Source organism: Mesitornis unicolor, unplaced genomic scaffold, assembly GCF_000695765.1.
Source record: "Mesitornis unicolor isolate BGI_N332 unplaced genomic scaffold, ASM69576v1 scaffold3197, whole genome shotgun sequence".
In the NCBI taxonomy this organism is placed as follows: Eukaryota; Metazoa; Chordata; class Aves; order Mesitornithiformes; family Mesitornithidae; genus Mesitornis; species Mesitornis unicolor.
The window spans coordinates 39,958-62,764 of record NW_010196951.1 but is presented as its reverse complement, the minus strand read 5'-3'; the positions used below and the strand labels follow the sequence as shown (position 1 = coordinate 62,764).

Sequence of the window (22,807 nt, the reverse complement as noted above, 5' to 3'; positions counted from 1 at the left end):
GAATTTTTAAAAGGCTTTTGACAAAAGGATCAAGGCAATCATGATGTAAGAGGGACTATATTGGTAAAATAATTGGTTAGAAGGATGTGGAGAATAAGAGTTTAGGCATATAGTTGGAAGTAAGATTCACTGGGGTTACTACATTGACAAACTAGGAGATCTTCTGAGCTGAAAATATTTGGAGGTGTAGTTGAAAATACCTTGTTATTAATTCTTCCTTAGGTGTCCGCATATGTCTTGCAGAGTGATGGGTGGGCTTTTTCAAAGATCTGGAGTGCAGCAACACATATCAACACATCTCAAACACCTTGAGAAGCATCTAGTAATTCTTCTAGGCATAATTGAACAGCACCAGAGCTACTGAGAAATATTGCTGTAAATTGATATCAGATGAAAGAAAAGTCTTTTTCTTCAGAAGGGACATTTTGAAAGGACACTGAAGGTAGTGACTTCAAGGTCTACAGCTACAGTCCTTTGGCTGGCTTGAATTCTCCTGGTTCATTTCCAGAGATTTTGCTAATGTCATGAGCTCTTGTGCCAAGGACTGGAAGAGACTTACTTGTCTGTCGAACTGCTGTTTATTACTCTCTATTTCTAGCCTCATGTTTGGTTCTGCTAATCTAACTACTCCAGTGCAATTTATCACTTCTGCTTATACTCAGATGGCCACTAGTTCATTGCTCAATTGCATTGCTAATTGCCCTAGAGATGCAAAACAGGTGAGGTTGACCAGAGGGAGCGACTAATAGAGGAAACACAGAGATCATCTTTTGCATATTTTAGAGTTGTGTGAATTGATTTTAGCCCATTTAAAATACTGTAGATTCACCACATATTCATATGGGCTCTGAATAAATGTTTCTATTATCAAGCTTTTAGTTGACAGTGTCATTTAACAGGGGTTTGCGCTCCAACTGCAGGCCATGTGGCATGATCTCAGAGGTCACTAGTGAACCATGTACTATAGTTAAAAAAAGTTGCTGCTATACTTAAGAAAGAGCCTATCCTAGTTACAGCTGTTGCCATAATGCCTGCTAAAGCATCTAGTGTTTTCAATAATTTCAGTCTACACTTTTTGTGGCACAGAGCATCTTTAAAAAGAAAACACATTCAATTCAAACACTGCTGTTTTCTCTCTCTATCCAGTTCTCTTTGGAAAGAACTCTAAGAGATTGAAGAGAGGATATAGTTGAATTTCACCTTCACTGACATTTGCAAATTATTAATATGCGAAGGATGACATGATGTTAAAGAGAAAACTCAAAAGACTTAGCAAAATTGTTCTCAGCTATGAATAGGTCTTGCATGGCTTTAATAATTTTTGGGTTACAAAGAATATAAGGCCAGCATGAATGGACAGCAAAGCATAATGTTAATAGCTTTGTGTTTGCTGCGGTGCTGTTGCAGGCAGTGATCTAGAGAGACCTGTGTCTGGACAGTAGTTGAGTAAAAGACCTAATCATGCAGGAGGTACCACACTGTTCTGTTCCTGTTTGGTTGCTGTCCCGAAGACACAGCAGACTGTCTTAGGGAACCCACGTTAATCAGAAGTAAATCTCCTGAAGATTGTATCTGGGTTTTGTTGCAGTTCTTTTTCCCATTAAAACCTGAGAAAATGTGTGATGTGGTTGTTTCTTCTCACAGTCTTGCTCTGGCATGCAGTCCAATGAATTGAAGCAATAAAGATATCAGACTTGGTTCTGTGTTGGTTTCTTTCCTAGCTGATTTCATTGGTTCTCTATTTTCTCATCCTCCAGACTTTCAGCTGTAAGAGCTGGGATGTATTCAGAAGATTTAAAAATACAATTTCTAAATTTCATTTTGACAATGCAAGTAGTTTACAGCCGTGCTGTTCTGCCTATTCTTTTATATTATCTCCACTTGTGTGTGACTTTAGCAGCCACGATCTTCAAAGAGTCAAACTAAGATGAAAAGCTTCTCTTTTGAAGGCTAAGAGTCAAGCTATCAGATGACAGAAAGGATTGATGTTTAGCTCTCTTGGTTTTGGAAAGAGTAGCTATTAAAAGCACATTCTGATTTGAGTTCGCAGAATAAGGATCACACACAGTCTCAAAATACCAGTGAACACCGATTTTAATGTTTCATTGCTTTGGTGTATAGGATAGCTCTGCATTCCATTGAAAAACAGAGAGTCAGCTTTCCCTTGGCACTATATATAGTATTCCTAGGATTAGAGCATAAGAGAAGTAATGAGTGGTGGTTTTAAAAATCCCCCTGATTAATACCAAATTCAGTCATTAAAGGAGCCTACCTCTTCATGCGGATTAGAGCCTACCTCTGCAATGCCTAACTGGACTTTCTGAGTGCATCAAATTATTCTGAAGGTCATGTGCTAAGAACAATATGTCATTAAGAAACAGGCTGGCAGAGAAAGACATAGTCTGCAGTCACTGTGGAAAGAGGGTGTTTCCATGCTTTTGAGTCTTTGAAGCTGCTGGTGGTAGCAGCAGAATCCCTAACCTGGAAAAGGGAATTGAAAAGTTGTATGAAAAGAATGAGGCTAATTTGTCTTTAATCTTTGGGACCAGAGACGAGAGGAAAGCACAAGTCCCCGTCCATAAGAAAGAGGGGTCTCAGCATACTGTGGGCTGTGTGTGAGGGATGAGCTAAAGTGAGTCTGGGAGTCAGTTGTGCCCTGACAGGAGCAAGTGTCTCTGCTGAGAGTCTAAGTGGAAGATTTGCTGTCTTTGGGTCCATTTTCTCCTCTGTCACTGTGGTAGAGGTTCAGATGTGTGGTTGCAAGCAGACTTGTGACTCCAGTTGTAAGCATATTCCAACAGCTGCAGCAAATTGCTAAATCATTTTTGGCTAATGCAGACATCAAATTATCTAAATAATTTTTGTAAGGTTATCCTTTGCCATAGGGACAAATACATAAGTCTTTACATGCCTTCTACTGTATTCTCCTGAGCTCTATTTGTCTTAATTTTAAAATAGCACGCTATTTCCTTGGCATCTGAGCTGTTCCCTTCATGACTCAACTTTTTTTATTTCTTCTTTTCAATAAGTCAACTTGCAATTAATCCAGAATGCTGAACTTGTGACTTTGCAGATGCCAACACAGTAAGTGACTGGAATATCATCACAGTCATAAGATAGTGATTCTCCGGGGAGATCAAAAAGAAACCAAGACGCAAGAAAATGCTGCCCTTATTATCTGCAAGTGGGTTAGCTCAATGTCATTGCAGCAGATTCTTTGTGGCTACTGGAAGTCATCTCTTAGTACCAGAGAGCAGTCCTGTCTCTGAATAGTTGCTAAAGAACATCAATAAGAACATTAAAAACAGATTAAAAACAAAAAGCAAAACACTTAATGCTCTTACACCTTTGATTGTACTGTCATGACAATGTACTGTGGCAGTTTTCTCTTGAATGCATCATTCTGTTTGGAAAAGCAGAGCATTGGAGGGAACTCTGCAGCTGGTATCAAGGAAATTCTTTCTTTCTTATCTGTGCAGCTGTGCCTACACATGCCTGTTGAAAGTTGTGCTTTTTAAGTTGATCTGTCATATGAACCTGTCAGCAAATTGTGTTGCTGATGATTTTGTTTGCTCACTGACCATTAATGAGAGTAGTGGAAATAAAGCACCTGGGCCAAACATGCTGTGATCTATTTTCACCAGTGTGCACTGTCATCACCGCCTCTCTGGGCTGCTGTCAAGCTGCTGTGACGCATTACTGCAAATTACTGAGCAACCCTTGTAGTCTTCAGGTGCTGCTTAGGGATCAGGAGATTCCAGCTCCAGCTTCATCTAAATATTGGCAACCCGCCACATGTTTGTGTGAGCTTGCCTGCAGAAGGTCAGAGGACAACCCTGAAAAAGCCATTCAGCTGTTTCTTGCTCAGAGCTGAGCTGGGGACATGATATTCTTGCACAAGGGACTGGGTCATTTGATGGGTTTCTTTTGAAGCCTTGTGTGTGAGGAGGAGTTGCACAGCTTCTGGCCTGTGCCACTGAGAGTACTGAATGTTCAAAGCATGTCAGTAAGCACTAACTAGGAATCAGCAGCTCCTCATACAAAGAAGGCTGCGTGAAGATTGGCATGAGCAAAGGTGTTTCTGCCCACTTGGATGTGAGGACTGCACCAGGCTGGTGGTCATGCCAGGACAAGCAGGAAGGAACCGTATCGTCATGCTCACACGTGCACTACAGATGGTCAGCAGCAGAAGAAAAGCTCTCTTGGTCTGTCTGTCAGGCATGGAGTAGCCTCCTCGCTGTCTACTGGAAGGGATGTGATATGGTACCCCCAAAGTCACGACTGGAATGAGACTGCCTGCAAGACTCAGCTTAAGGAAAATATACTTGAGCTTCCAGTACCATTTCTAGAAACTTGCTGATGCACAGCGTTTCTCCCTAGATTTCTCAGCCTCTAACCAGCCTGTGAAATGTCTGAGAGCTGGACAGGGCTCCTACTTTTACAAACGGAGAACAAAAAATTTCATTTGCTTCTACCCTCATAAGGAGTGCAAGATAGGGAGCAACTTTTTGGCTGTATTCGGCCATCAGAGTGGCCGTAATCAGCCTGTTTTATGCTTCTGCATGGGCTCCTGGCCACCTGTATAATGTCCATCTGCTGAACTGGGCATTATGCCAACCAGCACTGCCATCCAGGTCATTTGAATGAGGCACAGCTTTCCTGGAGGTGATGTTCCTGAAGGACAGTTCTCAGTAACATGACAAATGCTGTCCCTTCTGCGTGAAGTCCCTCCTATGCACCACTCTTGTGGTGGTGCCATTTACTTCTTGTTACTTTAAGGCATTTGGGAGGATTCATCTAGAAGAAATGTAAATACATTGTGACAATGGTAGGAAATGAATATTCAGAGGCAGTCCCTGGCCCTCTGTGACTGTATCTCAGCAATTTTAATGTATTCAATTAGAGCTGTGCAGTGCTTTTCTGTGAATGGTAAATTTGCTGAAAAATGCAGTTTTAGAATAACCACATCTACTTGCTATCTGAAATAAAATTTGTTAACTAGCTGTAAGTGGGAAAAGACATGGTGAAACTGGCTTCCAGAGGTGACAGAGGACCTGTTCCTGTCTTCCCTTCATCCAAAGTGCAGGGACCCCATCACACCAAGCTGTGAGGTCAAGTTCCCCTTACTACTAAAGCAAGTTTGAACCTGCATCTCCTACCTCCTGGGGGATGTCCCAAGTTATGGGGAAGGTGATAGCCTGAAATCCTGCTGCTAGCCTTATTCTACCTTTTATAAGCAATTAGGGTTATTAAAATGGATTTTGGATACTGAGACTCCAAGTGCCCAGGTGAATACTGAAAGTATTAAGCTAGGGGTTTTTTTTTTACCCTCACTGACTGTGTCCTGATGGAAATGAAACAAGTTTGATAGGATGGACCCAACGCCTGTACCTGATAATCTAACAGTTTGTCTTGCTGCTCCTTAGGAAGAGAGAATGGTAAAGCCTGTTTTGGGAAACAGTTAAAGGGCTGATAGTAATGGAGTGAGAGGGCCCATAAGAGAATGTACAGCTAGACAATGAATTTCTGCCAGGGCACCTTGGTCTTGGCTGGCCTTCTATATTCAGCTGTGTTTGGACTATTTCTAGAGAAAAGAATGCCAAATGCAATGTTATGAAATGTTTTTTATTGTTCTGTTTTGTATGTTCAGGTTGAATTGATTTCTTGCTTGGAAGACAGTGACTTTGTCTGCATTAGCAAATAGCACCATGCAGTAGGAGAAGATCTGTAGAGCAAAACAGTAATGAAGACCCAGGCAGATTTCAGGGGGGGGGTTAATTCAAAACAGCTTTATTCTAATCCCACTTGAATGAAATTTTGAAAGAAACTTGTAGCAAATCAGGAGACTAAATATTTCATGTTCAAAATGTCAACAAAGCCTTTAACTTATTAGGAAAACTTCAAGTTTTCTGCTAAAACAAAGACTTCAAATAACCTGACATTCATGAGACATTTCAGTGCTGTTGAAGCTGTATTTTTTGTTGGCAGTTGTTTCAGCTGAAATTTTGTATGATGCTTCTTGAGGTCGTCTGGCATCCTACTTAAACCTGTGTGTCTTGCTGAGTGTGTGATTCTTGCTGTTGTTTCAAAGAGCTCTACACACAAAATTGATCTCTTCATAACGCTTTCTCTGCCTGCACCAGAGAAGTGCAAAAAAATCTAGTGCTGCTGTCTCAAGTTTTTTGTTCTGATTCCTCTGGTGCATGACAAATCAGTCATGACACATTTGCCTTAACTGCAGGAAACTGGGAGAGAGGAGGTAGCAACAAGGGCAAGATGGGCACTTGGGAGCTGAGAAAAAATTAGGGATCACATGTGAGAGAGCAACCCAGCTGCAGTGGAAGGAGTGCATGTGATGCTTGTGCAGAAGTGCCTTTTGATGTAGTAAACTTTGCCTGCATGCTGAAGTCTATATATACCATCACGTGGTAAAGGTGGAGAGGACTTACTGATGCCCTGAAGATTATGTGGACTCTGTAAAGAAAGCAGATTATCGAGAGTAAATCATAGTGACTTTCTCATGCAAAGGTGTCCTCCAATGTAGTCAACACCCTGGGACAGCAAGTTTGTGGTTATGTATTGGATTTTACTTGTTGCTCTGGCTGACCTCTGTATCAGTTACATCCAGGGTTACATATTTAGCGTACTTTAATATTTTACTGAAATGTGATTTGTTTAGTGTCAAATGTCAGGACAGGTCAAACATCAGTGCAGGTTTTGGTGGGTGTGAATGGCATAGGATTTTCTGCTAGATGTGTCATTCATCTTGGCATATCTGGAAGCATATGGCAGGGAAAGGATATGGTCTTGACAGAATACTGGTTTTGGAGCAGTATATGTCTAGCATCAGGGGTAAAATGGACATCAACAAATAGCTATTGGCAATTTAACAAATTGTAACCTGATGTAATTTTTATATTAAGAGATGAAAGACTATCAGATTAGAGAAATAATCTGTACACATATATATACCTCCTCATAGTTGCCAACTAGTCTCTCTTTTTAATTGCGTGCTACAAATACCAACTTCTTTCACCTACTCAGTGTGTAAATCATGCCATCTTAAACACCAGCTCTGAATATTGTTTGGTGCGTGTTGCTAAATTTTTGTGCTGCTACTTGGCCTGAACTAATCATTTATTTCTGTTTTATTGTTTGTAATGAAGTATTTCTCTCAGAAATCCAAAGCAAGAATTAACTACTGTGGTAGCTCAACCTAAATTGCTATACAGGCTTAACAAAAAAATTCTTAAGTCATACAGGTTTTATCATTCCAGAGTTTCTGTTTAAGTATTTATTGGTATTGCTTGTTCAGCATGTAACTTGGATTCTTTTTCACTATGCCTTTAAGAAACAAGAACAGCACAGATTTGAAATATCTTTTTAAGATTTCTGGGCCTGAAAAAATAAGTTGGGTTTTGGACAAAAAGAAAAATGTCACTAAAAAGGATTGATTTTCAGTAAAAACTGTCAATATTCATTCAGGGTTTTTTTAAAAGATGAAATCAGAAATGTTTTGGTTTCTGGAGTTTGCAGGATACCAGGTAGTTTTCAAATGTCTATTCAGGTTTATGGTTTTAGAAGAGAAGCAGTGTCAGACAGTCAGAAGTTTGTGTGGACTTTCTCTGGGCTTGTAAATATGTGTATGAGGAGTAGTGTTTAGCTGGGTTTTGAAATAACTGGAAAAACCTATGTTTGACCAATTTGTTTTTCTGTGTTGTTTTGCAGGTTCCAGAATCTGCTGTGGTCTCGAAAAGCATTTGTGGACAGCGTGAAGGTGTATAACCACAGCTACATCTACATGCCAGCCTTCTCAATGAAGACGGGGACGGGACCCTCCCTACGTGTCTATTACACCCTGGAGGATTTCGATGCCAAGCAGGAAGTCCTTTTCGCCAACCCCAATTTCCTACGTGATATTGGCAAGTTCTGGAAGAGTAAAGGTATCCATGCCAAACGGCTTTCCACGGGACTTTTCCTAGTCAGTGCCGCCCTTGGTCTGTGTGAAGAAGTAACAATTTATGGCTTCTGGCCATTCTCGGTGGACCTGCATGGGAAGTTTATTAGCCATCATTACTATGACAATGTCTTGCCAGATTCTGGATTCCATGCCATGCCAGAGGAATTTCTACAGCTTTGGTTTCTTCATAAAAATGGTGTACTGAGAATGCAGCTAGAACCATGTGAGGACCCTTTAATCGAGTTTTCTGCCTAAGCATCATAGGAGTCAGTTTGAGAGATGCAACAGTTTTTAATTTCCACGCTTTCCAACAGAGAGTTCTGTTTTCTGTTGATTCTTTCTAAAGGGAAAATAATCGTGGATCTGCATGGACCATAAAAATGCTACTTGAAGGCCAAATGGAATATGTCCTCAATGTACAGTGCTTTATGGAGCTGGGGTGGGGGGAAGTGAATCTCCATCAGGTCCATTCAGTGGCATTGTGAAAATCATGTCAGAAGCAGCACAGCTGAACTTTCTGGGGGACATTTTGAAATGACCAATATGAAAAGGGCATTAAGGCTCGGAGAGACACAGGGCCACCCACAAGCTTTTGCTGACCGTGCCAAATATGACTGTCTGTTCAAAAATCCATTTCATTCCAGATTGGCACCTCATACAGCTTTCCTTTTTCTTTTTTTTCTCTCTGTATGTGGGTGTATGTGTGCAGGAGAGCATGTATGCATTGTTGACTTTCTTTGTTTATTTCCTTTTTCCTTTTTTTTTCTATGTTTTTCTTTCTTTTTTTTTCCAATGAAAGGAAAAGGAAAGGCTTAAAAGCCTCAGGAGCTGAGTACCATCAACTCCTCCAAAGACTCTTGGGAAGAGTGCTAAGAATCTGGTTAGAAGAATGTCCTAGGAATGTCCTGCTACTGAGTATGGATGGACCTACTTGTTCTAGGCTTTGTTTGTTTAGGTCATTGCATTTATAGCTATGCTGATGCTATGCTGTGGGCAAGAGCTCGTTAAGGGAAATCGGTCTAAAAATAAAATATGTGTTACAAAACCAATAGTGAAGTGCAACCAGGTTTCAGTTGACCTGCTGCAAGATTTCCACTGTTACTTCTGTAACAGGAATCGTTCCTGACCTGTTTTGCTGTCCAGCCTTGGGGATTCCAACCTAAACCATTCTATGATTCTATGATTAATTCAGTATTCATTTGGACTCCAGATGTTCATTGACTAACAAGGGGTCTGAGGTTCAGTGGAATGCAGACTGAGGTTCTTAATTTGCTTACAGCAGAAAAAATGCAGAAATGAATGTAAGTGTCATTTAAAATGAGTCGAAGCTTTGAAAATCCTTTCTCTCTGTATGAGTAGCTTGGATTGTAACATTAGCCTTAAAGACTTGTACTTTTCTTGCAAGATTGTCTCTGGTTATAGATAGTCTGAAAAATAAAACAGCCTTTGGAAGCACTGAAAAAAACCTGCATAGCCAGCAAGGAAAAAAAGTTAAAAAAGGAACGGCAGGCCCTTATGTAAGGCAGCCTCTGTCATTGCAGTGGGTGAATTATGTCAGTGTGCATGCTGCTCCGGCCAGCGTAGCACGTGGAGGACTGTTTTATTTTGGGTTATTACTTGGGCAGCAGATGGTCCTATCACCATGTAAATGAGAAACCTTTTTGTTTGTTTGCTTTGGTTTAGGACAAGAAAAGATTACCAGCTCAGTCCACGGTGCATTTTCAGCTGCAAGATGTTACCACCATTAACTTTAAAATCCAGATCAGTGTTCTCTTTCTTATCCTCCCATTTTTAGTAGCTGAAATTCTAGTCAAAGTGTTGAAACAACAAAACTATCATCAGGTTTCCACAGCAATTTCCTGTACTACCTGTTTTAGCTCCAAAGTGCTAGTATTTTGAGGGATGTGTCCTATCCTATGTAGACAATATCTCTCTTTGTAGACTACCAGCTGCAAGTTATATAGATACTATTAAAAAAAAAAACCAAACAAAAAAACCCACAAAAAAAACCAAACAAAAAAGCAAAATCCATGGCTCTTCTTTAAATATTAATAATTCAGCTCTCTATGTGGGACACTGGTAAAAGAAAAAAAAAACATGTTTTGATTTTTTAAACCTATGTTTCATAATAAAATCTTCTTTAAATATGGATATTCCAAACATAAGGTGAGTGCTGTTCCACAGGATTACAGGGCAGTGCTGAACTGTAACGTGGTGTCTTGGATTAAGTAGCATTCTAGAGATTGTTCTGATAAAATCCGAATGTGCTTCTATAACCCATTTACCTTTGTCCATATTTTTGTTAAAAGTACAATGAACACCCTGATGGAATGTTACTTGATAATTTGTTCCCTTTTGTTATGTTTGTTTTATCTATGTTGTGGGTACTTGGTGAGGAAGTATTTGAAAGTAAAATATTTTATTTACTGCTTGTTATGGCAGGATTTTACTGAGCTGCCTTTCTCAGAGGAGAAGAAGAGGTGCCTGTATGGTTTTTATTGTGTGTGCCAAGTTTTGCACTTTTTAGTGCTTTAAAGATGACATTTTCTGCGAGAAAACCAGTTGAAATATGGTGTGCTAAAATGGCACTTCAGCAGTATGCCAACATTTCCTTGGGAGTGTGAGGGACAGTAAGGGGGATGCTGCCTCTTTGATGGTCATTTTTTTGTATTTTTACCCATACTTGGGGATTTAGTTCTGAACCTCTCTGACGGCTCTCCAACACTTTGGTAATCCTTTTTTCCGTGTCTTGGGAAAGTAATTGAATTAAAAGAACAAGAAAAAAACATGTATTTTTGTAGGAAAACTCTGTGCAGTATTTCATAATGTCTGGCTTCTTCATGTTCATGTGTCTTGGATATCTGGAGATGTTCTGTTCCCTACCTTTGTAAGACTGAAGCAGGCTGAACCTGTAGCCTGTGGTCTTTGAGTCCCTTCTGATGTCTGCAATCCTGATGTTTACAGGGAGATAGCTTCCAAAAAATTATGGAGGTAGGAGAGACTGAGGTTGTGTGTGATATGTGGCTGGTGTTGGAAAAATTGATAATTCTGGCTCTGTTCACATTTATGTATATTATGTATATTGAATATAACTGCATCTTACAAAGGCAGCTACATTTGACGGTGAAGTAAAGTCTTCAAGGATAAATAAAACTGGCAGCTGTGGAAAGAAGACAAACAAAAATAAATACCCCTTTTGAGAAAGTAAAATCTGTTTTAGCTGGCTGACTTGTCAGTTCATGCAAAGACACTAGCCAGTGATCAGCCTTTTGCCCAGAAAGTAAAAAGGCATGAAGTGTTTTGTGGCAAGAGTGGTCACACACACAGGAAAGGAAAGCAGCTGGGAATGTGAGAGTGGCAACTTCTTGACAGAAATCTTGGAGTAAGTATCTGTCTGTTCTCCTGCTCAGTGTGAGGCTTGCCTTGTCTAAATCTAGGGTGGGTACATACATGTATAAGGCCATTTATGTGAAATATGGCATTGCATGCAAGAGACTTAAGTTGTATCCTCCCTCAGGAGGTATAGGACCGTACTTCTGCTTGAACACAGGCACAGTCAAATCCAGGAGGTTAACTCTAATTCTAACTATGAGTAAGCAGGATCTTGCAGTCATGGACCATACATCTTCATGGAAATTGATTTAATTTCTGACTCACCCTTGCTTGTAATTAATAATGAAAACAGGAATGAGGAAACTTTTGATCTAGAAGTGAGGATAATAAAGGAGGTGAATGCTATCCCACCATTTGCTGTCTGCTTTGGTTCTTTTCTTCAGCTCAGTGGATTAGTAAGTATTGGAAGAAGTCAAGGTTGTATGAAGGACAGTCAGTTCTTGAATAGTTGGATGATGCTGGATAAAAGGAAAATTAAATCAGTGGTGTAACAAATTGGAGAATAGCAATTATTGATAAAGATCCCAGTTCTAAGCAACTGTAGGACATTTTCATCTGATGGTGACTGTGAAAAATGGACTACCTATGACCTACCAATGCTTTTCTGCAGGACAGCAGCAAAGCTAAATTCTATGAGGAGGTGAAACTCTGATTAAACCGAAAGGGAAATACAATGGCACAAAGAATGATGATAAAAAAATCTGTCTTTCCCCTCACTCCTGCCACTCCCCCCAGAACACATATATGTGACACAAAAGATAGCTATTACACTGAGTCACCTTCTCCTTCATGAAAAGATATTACAGGATTTCCATTAGCTGATAGTTCCTAGTAAATAAGATTCATCAGACCTTGTCCAGAAATGCCTGTTCCCTGGCTCCATGGCTATCTGGGGACTGTGGCTATCCTGGTGTGCTATGACCTCCCTAATGGGACCTGCTCATAATCTTCCATCAAATCTCCCTCTGGGATCATCTGGACTTGTATTTGTGTCCCAAGAAGTCATCCTAAAGGATCTCTCTGCCCTATTCTTCCTGATGACCCTCCTCCTTGGGTTTAGGAGTGTGATTTTAAAAGTCAGCTATAATGTAGCTGATATACTTTGTCATTTTAAGCCATCTTTTCTCCTAACGTGTTGCTAAATCCAACAAGAGTTAGTTCCAAATCAAAAATTATGTCTTCAGTTAGGTGTTGGTAATTCCATCACTGGAGAAGGGAAAGAAAATGGAAGAAAGCTGCATTTTTCAAAGCCATTGTTGTAAAATAACTTCTGTTTCCTTGAATTCACAGGTTTTGTCACTTGAAATCTATCAGATGTTTGACTTGAACAGACTACTTGTCCCTGTGGTTCTTGAACAGAACAATTAGTAAAGGACTTACTGGCCTTTTTGTTAAATAGTAGCGAATTTGTTTTCCTAAGTATAAAACAAATACCAACAGGACGTTTAACCTATCCTCCCTAGCTGATAGTTCTTTGGCAGCAATGAGAACTTAAACAGCTACTTATTCCTCCCTGATTATTCGTTTTCTTCAGGTTTTATTACAGCAGGTTGAGCCCTAGTGTATTCAGCCTCTTCAGCTTAATGCTTATACTTAAAAATTAATCTCACTCTGTCTTTTCAGATGTAAAAAAAGGAAAAATATGTTAATTGAAAGTTGTATAGGTTCTGTCTACAACTGGGAGAGATGGGCAGCTCCTGATGGTGATTCATTTTTTTTTCTGAGCAGGGGCTGTGTTCAGAGGTCTCTGCAGGACTGTGAAAACACTCCAGCTGTGTCTGTAAGGCTAAGCTCTGTAGGGCAGAGCAGAAGTGTAAGCATTTTATGACACCCACAAATGCTGCTCTAACCAGTGCACTGCATGGGGCAGGGGGTGCAGCTCGGTGACCTGCTCCTGGGTTGCAGACCAGATCGGAGATAATTACCTGTGACAAGGTTAGCACTCTCCTGCTTCACAGTCAGAAGTGCTGGGCTTACTGGAAATTATGGTAGCTCATCTTTGGAGACCAGCCTGCTCCTTGCCCTGAAACTCTTTTGATCCCTGGCAAGTCTCAGAAGGGCCTATTAAAACTGCATCTTAATATAATCTACCTGTACTCCCTGCTACTGAGTTGGTCAGCTTTCTGTTGAACTGAATATTTGTCCTGTTTGGGTTTCCCTAAGGCAAGTGAACATTTAGCACTCAGACTACCTGGAATTTACTGTGTTATTTGGTGTCTTCACCTTCCGAGTTAAACCCTTTTTTCTCTTAGACTGGATTTATCTATTATGAGTAGACCCAAAGTGAGCATAAGAAAGCAACACCACAAGTTCTCTGGATTTGTGAATAAGATGGTGTTCACCAAAACACTTAAGTACCTTCTGAATAGTTTCTGTTGATTTCTAATTGTATATTCAATTAATTGTGTTGTTCAGATGGAGCCCATAGCAAAGATGAATTGCACCCTTTTCTGTTTATTGGAAGGGAGCAATTACAGATGTATGATATACTTTAAGCTAAATTCTTACCAAGAAGTTATGGAATCTACATATTCTGCGAGAAGCTTTGTTTTTGTGTTATTAGCGTGATAGTAAAGGAAACATTTTCACTGAAAATAGATGTACAGAGGAGAGGAGATTTTGATTATAACAGTATAATCTGGAGTGCTGAAACCCAGATTTGAGTCCCTACTTGGATGTCTTTGTCCAGGATCTCGGTGTTCTGTGAGAGTGCCATAATGACAATTTATTTTTGCTCTCTGAATTTTTGTAGAGAATGCTTGAAAACTTTTTTTATAATCCCTGCATGCACTGAGAATAAAACACTCCTTTTTTCAAAAGCACAAGTTTTTGTTTCAGATACCTATAGCTTTTAGTATGCAGAGCAAAACTGACAGAAGATGTCCAGTTTTCAGGAGAACTGTGTTTTGGAGTACTCTGGCAGTGATCTTGCAAACATGTGAGTTGATTGCTGCCTCTTGAGCTGTGGAGTTTCAGCAGATGATACACTGACAATAAAAAAAGATACTTTAGCCACAGCTCTGCCTGCTTGATGTCTCCTATATGCTGAGTGGTGTTTATTAGTTCTGTGACAGCTCTTCAAGCATGAACTTTGATCCTGAAGATCATACATTGACTGATTTTAAAGGACTGAACTTTGAATGTACTGAAAACTGAAATAAGCATTGAAATGACTGGAAGTAAGTCCTTCAATGTATCATTTGGTCATGCTGCGTAGTTTGGCCTGTTACAAAACAGATCTGTCCATATCCAAAAGCAATTTTATGAGTGTGAGACTTGTATATATGAGGAGGTCACTCGAGGGTGAATGCTTGGTGCTGCATAGGGCAAGGACTTCCAAAATACCTGCATTTTTATTTATATCAAGAATGAAATCCCCACTGAGCCAGTATTAGATTCAGTTAGCATTCAGTGCTCTTAAAGCTCCCACTCCATAAGCATTTCCAAGAATTGTTCCATGCCCAGGCAGAACCCGTAGATTTTTCTTTTGTTTGTGCTCTTCACCTTGCATTGAAAAGGGAATGAAGTGTCAATAAGAACTCTTATTTACCTTTTTTAGAGGTCTCTGTAGACTACCTAAATAATATATAGGCACAAAATCGTGTAAATATAACCAAAAAAGCAAATAGCCTGAAGTTTATAGCTCAAACACTAATTAATATCTTGAATTACTTTAAAATCATTTAGTGAAAAAAATTGCATCCATTTTTCATGTGAGAAAAGATCTCTTTTTTTTCCTCCTAAAATACACTAATAACTGAACAAACAATATGCTAGAGATATGTGAGTGTTTCCCCTGGTTTTCAAGTTATTCTGCACTTCCAGTTTTTTATTCAAGTCCATACTTCTGTAAAGCTTCCAATTTTAGACTAGTCTATGTGGTGTCTTTACATAAAAAAATCAAACATTATACTCCAAATGTATTCAAAAAAGAAAGAAAAACAACTCAGGACAGAGGTTCAGATCTTTTGAAGTCTGTTACTGTTTATGTACTGTCATATGTACTGTCTGAAGAACTAGACAAAGTCAGAAAGTAGATAAATATGCAAGATGGCACAGGCTTTCTCGTAAACATAAAGGGATGCAAGCATGTATTTAAATGCTTGGATGAATTGGGACCTAAAGTTTTTAAGAGATGTTAGGTCTTCATTCTTTTGATTCTCTTTCCTTCAATTCTTCTTGTACTGGGGTAATCCTGCTGCATTCACAAATTGTTTAAGATCTCTTCTGCACTCCAGTGAACTTTCCTCTGGACTCTAAACTTAAAAACATAACAGAGAGACATAAGCCACTTCAGGTTTATTAATGCTGAGTGGAAGCAATCTTGTATGCAGTATTTAATGTTTTCCTAGTACTGATTACTGTGTTAACTCAGAAGTAAAATGAAGGCTTTCTTATTTCCCATAGCACTTAGCCCAGAATGTCTGAAATCTTTCATCTTGCAGTGATTTTTCCATCAGATGAATGGAAAGTATTGATAAATTGAGAGTTAGTTAACTCATGTTTGGGAAGTAAAGTGAAAAAAACCCAGAAATTTTATAAAATACTTATGTTTATTGTTTTGAATGGTGAAAACAAGGAAATATACAAACCTTTTTATCTGACTAGATTTATGCTTCTGTGTTAAAATCCACCCTCGTTGTTAGTAAGCACAATAAGGGCATTACCTTCAGATAACAGATAGATTGTAGGAAAGTGAAAAGCCATACATTTTAATGAGAAAAGGTTTTCTTCTCTCTGCTCTGCCCTCCAGTTTATAAGCCAGATTCTCTCTTCTCTTTTACCTGTTCTGAATTCTGCAAAATCACTAGAATTGCCTAGATTTTAACCAGCTGTCTGTTCTCAGACCTGAGGGAATTCATCCTATGAAAATTTTAAATTAAGATATTTTAAAGTAATGCCAAACTATGCCATCTAGTTAAAGGTTCATATTCTGAAAGCTACTGATATTTTTCCACAAGCATAGATCATGAGTAGTTTATGCTGTTCCTTGGTGGTTTTTGTAAAGCAGATATCTTACTGCATTTCACACATCTGCTGCACTGAAGTCTCACAGTCTGAAATCAAATCATGATCTAAGTCACATCCTTGTTTCAACAAGCTGCACCAAAGTGATCCATGTGCTATCCGTCAAGTATATGGTATGAGCCAAGTAAAAATGAAAAAAGGATTTTTCTACAGTGTGAAGCCTCACCATTGACTGGCTGTATCTGGGAATTAAATATCCTCAGGTAATTTACTGCCCATGATGGATTTGATGCCTGCTAATGTTTCCACTCCTCAGATAATTTTGTTAGACTTTATTGATGTAATGACATGATCTTTCCCCCCTGCTATTCAACTGCAATTTTTCTTTTCTGCTAGTTTTTGCAGGGAAGAAATCTTTCTTTATTCTATTGGTTTTTTTGTTGTTCTTTTTTGTAATAACAATTTATGTTTAAGTCTCAGTTCTAGTCTCAAAAGCTGGTTGTCTTAAAAATGTTTGCCTTATGCTTTTTTCCTGTACTGTGCACAGTATCTTCTTTTTATAACACTACATATGATGATCAACAATGAAGTCTTGACAAATTATCTTCCTCTTAACCATTAGAACCTGACAACTCTTCTGGCTTTCATCAAACCCAGTCTGGCTGTAAGTGTCCTTGGGTTTTAGCCTAAATTGCACACAGTCAAAACTTGAATCTTTGCAATATCTTAATGCGCTCATAGACAATCAGGCATCAATAAAATATAAATTAATTTCCAAAATTTCTTTCGACCTCAGTGGAAACAAGGAGTCTTTAATAAATCTTCTTAATAATGGCCTGTAGCTACCATGGCGATAAAACTATTTTTTATTTTTATTTTATGTCTCATGGAAGTAACAAGCTCAGAAAAGTATATAACCAACTCTAATCTGTATCAGTCTAATTGTCCTCTTGTTTTTGGTACATGTATTCTTTCCACTGACCTTATTATTTTTCATTTTTTCTTTTGTTTACTTCTCAGCAAATCTTTCTCAGATTCTCCTCCAATGCATAAATTATTACTATATGTAATGTACAGGAATTGCACTTAGTAAGGTTTCTGTTCCACTGGAGAGTTTACCAGTAGTCTGCATTTTAAATGAGAGGGTGGTTTATCTTCTTCTTGAGGGAGAACTGTTTGGGTGAGATAGCAAGGCATTGAAAACCACTGCCTGCGTCTTGTCTTGCTTACGCCAAATACTTGTGCCGGGAGTGGAGGGCAACCTCTGGCTCCTGAACCTCTTGGGGCTTTGGGAGATATTCAGGGCTACTACCAGGACTGTACCTTGTGCTGGGCAGTGGGGCCAGGCAGGCACAGGGGTTTGGGGTAGTCCTGGGGCTGCTGAGTGCTCATAGTCCGGCCAGGCAAGAGGAGAGCCAGCAGGGCAGCAGAAGGTGATATGAGCCCTTGGTTGAAATGCGCGGTGTGGTCCCAGCCCTTGCTTGGTGGGGGCTGAGCAGAAGCTTCTGCTGTTTACTTCCTGTTGTGTGCTCCCTTCCTGGGACATGGCATAGGGTGCCAGGTGCTCAGATACAGCCAGTCTTGTTGACCCTGCTGGGGAGGGTAGTTTTGAATCTGAGAAGTAGTCTCCTGGCTGGAAACTCATGGAGCATCGTTTTGTTGTTTTGTTGTTGGTTTTTTTTTCTTCCCTGCCCTGCCTTTCCCAGTCCTGAGCAGCTCATCACCAGAACTGGGTGCTGGGAGCTCCCCTTGGCCAAGTGGCTCCACTACAGCCTCCTGGTGCCACAGTGAACCTGAGACATCTGCTGAGGGACAAACGAGCAAGTGTCTGAGCTCTCCTGAAAGCAGAAGAAACTTCAAGTGCAACAGCTATAGCAATCAAATAGCAACCAGGCTCTTTTTCCTTTGCTGTGGAAGGGAAGACAGTGCAAAACATTTTCCTGCCATGCTTTAGCCGCTTACAGGTCAAGAGCAAGAGGTTAGAATGTGTAGACAGTTTGCTCTAAATTTTGATTTTTCACCCTGAGCATAGGACAGGAATGTCTCCTATTTTTATTTAGAAACCTAGGTTTTTTAAAAAAGACATTTAAAGACAATTGTGAGTATGTAAGTTAGAAACTGAAATCTAATGGGGTCGTTTTCTTCCTTCTCCAGCTCTGGCAGTTCAAAGTGACACAGCAATCCTGCCTTTGTGGTGGAAGTCCTAAAATTTCTAAACTTTTGTCTCTTATGCATACCAGACACCTTGCTTTAACCTGTGTCAGTGCTGGTTCCATCTGGCTATTTCTGAAAGCTCAAAAGAAAAGCAAACAGAGATATGAAGGAAACTAAAGGTGCCTCGCTGTGATATTTTTAGAGTGGTACTTTGCTTTGATAATAAACTGTGAAACATAGCATGTGGATAATGATGAATGTAAAAGACTGCATGTTTTCATTTGAATTATGTGTCCATGGGCTGGATTATTAGTATGAGCTCTGTAGTGTAAAAATAATGAAAAGAGAAGTGAAATGGAAAAAAGATATCTCTAGCAGTTTCTGTGGTGAACAACATCCTCTTTTGTCTATCATCTCCCTTTTCATAACCAGACTTACATTCCAGTAACATAACCTTTACTGTTAGGATGGTCATAAAGAAACTGCTCTCTTCCTAAAGTTGAATACACTTCCTTCCAGCATTGTGAGGGAAAAAAATCTATTTGCATTTCTGCAGATCAGACTTCTTTCCGGATGTGGCTTTATATTGCTATATATTTATATTTTATTGCAGTGGCTGCGAGATCAGTTGGGCTTACTGATGATGTTGTACTGTGTGTTTCCTGCCCACAGAGTTGAATGGTCTGTTCAGGAAATAGCTGACCGTGGTTTGATATGCTGGAAGGTAAAATCCTGTGAGCTCACTTCCATTTCTTTCAGGCACAGACATACATGCAACTCGAGGAAGGAGTTTTGAGCTTGACTAGAACAGAAATGGGCCGGGCAGAGGTTTTTCAAAATTACTACTTTTTCATTTACCTGACTGAGATATTTGTGAGCAGTTAGTGATTTCAGGAGGATTTCATTTGTCCCCTTATCCCTGAGTTGCAGCAATCCTGAAATACCTGCCCAGCCACAGAGAACCCACAACTGGTTCAAGGATCACCATTGGCTTCTGCTTGCCTTCACCTGTAGCTGCAACGCCCATGCTCTCACCTTCCCTGTTATACCACCTGCACATCTCAGACCTCCTGCTTTGTAGCTGACCCTGTCTGCAAGGCTGGCTATGAGAGAGGGCAAGCCTTCCTCATGGTGGAGTGCTCAGGCAAGTAATGCTTGAATCAAATGTATTTTTGGAAGGAGCTCAGTGTTTGGTTAAAACAAGCTGACCTGGGATCAGTCTGTGGTTTATAGTAATGCTGGTATACAATAGCCTAGGCAGGACAGATGCAATGTGTCACCTGTCTCTTTAGAGACTGGTTAGAATTGCCATTTTTGCTCTTTTACACAGTATTTCTAAAGGAGCAATGTGATGTGGTATGTCAGTGTTAGCTGGTGAATTTTGCCCTTGCGTAATTCAAGTACTTTGGTTTGCGTTCCTTTTGATCTTGCCCAGTTTATTGAAAAATGTGATGGTAATGTGGTAGTTCAATGTCTTGAGATGGTTTTAAACTATATAAGCAAACCATTATGCCTCTGAGGTTGCATAATTCCATGGATTTGTCTTACCACAAGTGACTGGCATGTAATATTTATTGTATCATCTATGATGTATGTAAGTGCTACAGGCTGGATGTTGTTTCAAAATTACGTGAGCGCTTCTCCTTGAGTCACCATCATTTTTAAATACTTGGGGGCAAAGGTACTTGTGTAGAGTGTGTTAAACATCGCAAAGCGTGTTGTTTAGAGTCTTGTGTTTAGGACTTGAATCTATTTCTCTCCAACGTAGCAAATGTTTGCTGTTGACTAACACTGTTACGAGGACTAAGGCTTTATCTTTCTTTGCCTGGCAATAATGTATTTTCTATTATGTCAGTAAATTTGTTAATTTTCAAGTAGTGTGCGGTGCTCCTTTGAAGAATGTACCTTTTTTCAGGTGGTTTCATGGTGACTGTACCCCAAAATGTCTAGATATCTCTCAACAGCAAAAATTGCTTTGTTATTGAATGTAATATTTATTAACAGTATCTTGTTGTCTTTTTCTAGTTGTATTTTACAAAATATGCCACAAGCATCTTGTGATTTTTATAAGGAAATTCTTATTTATATTCGTGCAAGTGGACAGAAACAAATCTCAATTTTCTAATAGTCCATGCCTTTTTTCATAGCTGAAGAGTCTTAATGAGCATTATCAGAACAGACAGGCTCATTGTTTTGTTAAATTTTGATGGAATTTTTCAAAGGTAACTATTATGTTATTTATAATTTGGATTTAAATATCTTAACAAATAAATATCTCCATTTTAAGAAATGAAAACAGTATTTTTGAGGCTTCTTTTTCTTCTCTTTTCCCCATTCTCTAATTCAGTATGTCCAAACAATCAAAGTAATTTCCTCTTCCTCTTTTATGTTGCCCTTTATAGTCTACTGTCATGTCAAGATCTACATTGTCCTCATCTGATATTTCTGGTTTTTCTGCTTACTCAATCCATTTTCTTTGTAGCTTAGCAGTAAGAGAAATTTATCTACAGTGTTATTCTGAACATTAACCTGAGGCCGAACCTGTACATTTTTGCCTTCTCAGAACAACGCAGAAACACAAATTTGAGTGCATCGAGGAATCACAAGGAGACGCAGGCATTTTGTCAAAGAGGTTCCCATTCTGCACTCAAATATGTGTAACTGAATGCTGCTTGCTTGGACCAGATGTTCCAGTGCTCAGTCTAATACCCACATAAGAGGCCTCGAGTACATTTTCTAAAGCAAATGGTGATTCTAACAGCTGAACATCTGGTTGATCTAGCTTAGATATCTTTAGATTTTCAAGCTAAATTTTCTGTGTACAAGCCTCTTCAGGGTAGCTGGAGTTTGACACTGAGTTCCTTCTGAGATTATGAAAACTTCCTCTCTCACTTTAAACCTCTCCACCCCCCTTTAAAACCAATGGAAGGTACAGGATGAAAATGATCTTGTCCATTCCTGGGACAGTTGGAGTAGGTTTCCTCAGCCTGGTAGATATAAACAAGGAAGTAGATACAGCAGTCTCTGTCTATCTTCATTTTATTGCAAGAATTATCCATAGCAAAGATGGTTGTTCCTAAGTGAAGAGAGGAAGAGAGAAGCTCCCTTTAGCCACAATTGTTCTTTTTCAAAAAACTTCAAACTGAAGATGAATGAGAGAATGAGAGACCACCTAACTTCCAGTTCACTCAAGTGTGGGCAGATATAAATTGCTGAAGCCAGTTGAGGATGAAGTCCCAGTGATTGTGTTTATGCTAGAAATCTTTAGATCATGCCTAAACTTTCCTTGACTCTTCAGCACGGTTATTTCCCTTCCCTAAAAGCATTTTCCTGTTCAGTGAGTAAATAATAATTCCTTGTTCTTCTTATTTAATATTTCTTAGTTTTCAGAATATTACCATCTCCATTTCCATCTAGGTCACTCTCTAGATTTCTTCGTGTTACAAGGAGGGACAAATGTCAATGGAGGCTCACAAAATAAGAACTCCTCACTTCCTCAGAGAAATTCTGCCTGGTGCAGAACTGACCAACTGGTCAACAGTTGGAAGCTTCTACACAGGGTCTTTCTATTGTGTGCTTGCTTGCATAGTGCACATTGGCAATACTGTCTTGGATGGTGGGAAACCCAGGTCAAATCTCCAAGTCCTTGAAGCTACATTTCACTTTCAGCAGGTGAATGCTATTTTGAAAGCTATGTCTTGCAGCTACTGTTAGACATTTCCCTCTGAAAGAGAATAATATCTTAGCTATACCACTGACCCCAAGTATTTTTTTTTTAGCACTGTGCTTCTTCTTCCTAGGCCTTTAACCTCAATAACCTGATATTCATTCCTTATATGAAAGGCAAAATGTAAACAGTATCAGTGCCTCAGACTCCCTCCATCTGACTTTGACAAGGTAATTGCTGGGACAAGAGAAACCTACCCAATGCACAAAACTATCTTGGTACCTCACTTTAAATCCTCTCCTACCCAAATTTCCAGCCCACTGTCACATACCCAGCTTGAACAGCTTCATGAAAGTATTACTTAGGCACTTTGGTTTCTGAGTAACTGTTTCTTTTACATACTTTCCCAGTTCACCACTTGATCTGGCTGTCTGGTAGAAAATAAACACCTAAATGAAAAGACCAGCTGTCAGTGAGAACTGCAGTGCAAATACTGTGGCATTAAGGAGAATGCTTTAATGAAGATGTTCTTTTCTGGTGCAATTGTGCCTAACTGTCTTCAGAAGGTTTATGAAGTTGTTGCATCAGACTTTTGCACAGAGATCTACTAGTTGGCAGTGGCATGTTTGTTCAAGCCTGTTCAGCAACAGAGAGTTTTTAGCCTC

General features: G+C 39.5%; 1 protein-coding gene across 1 annotated transcript; it reads left to right on the top strand.

Moving 5' to 3' along the window:
* Window positions 1-6,489: 6,489 nt before the first annotated feature.
* Window positions 6,490-8,428, top strand: ST8SIA1 (ST8 alpha-N-acetyl-neuraminide alpha-2,8-sialyltransferase 1; the record flags this gene model as incomplete). Its single annotated transcript, XM_010188631.1, has 2 exons — window positions 6,490-6,528; window positions 7,729-8,428. Coding segments are annotated over 2 exons (526 nt in total), but the record flags the coding sequence as incomplete, so codon positions are not given.
* Between the last annotated feature and the right edge of the window lie 14,379 nt (window positions 8,429-22,807).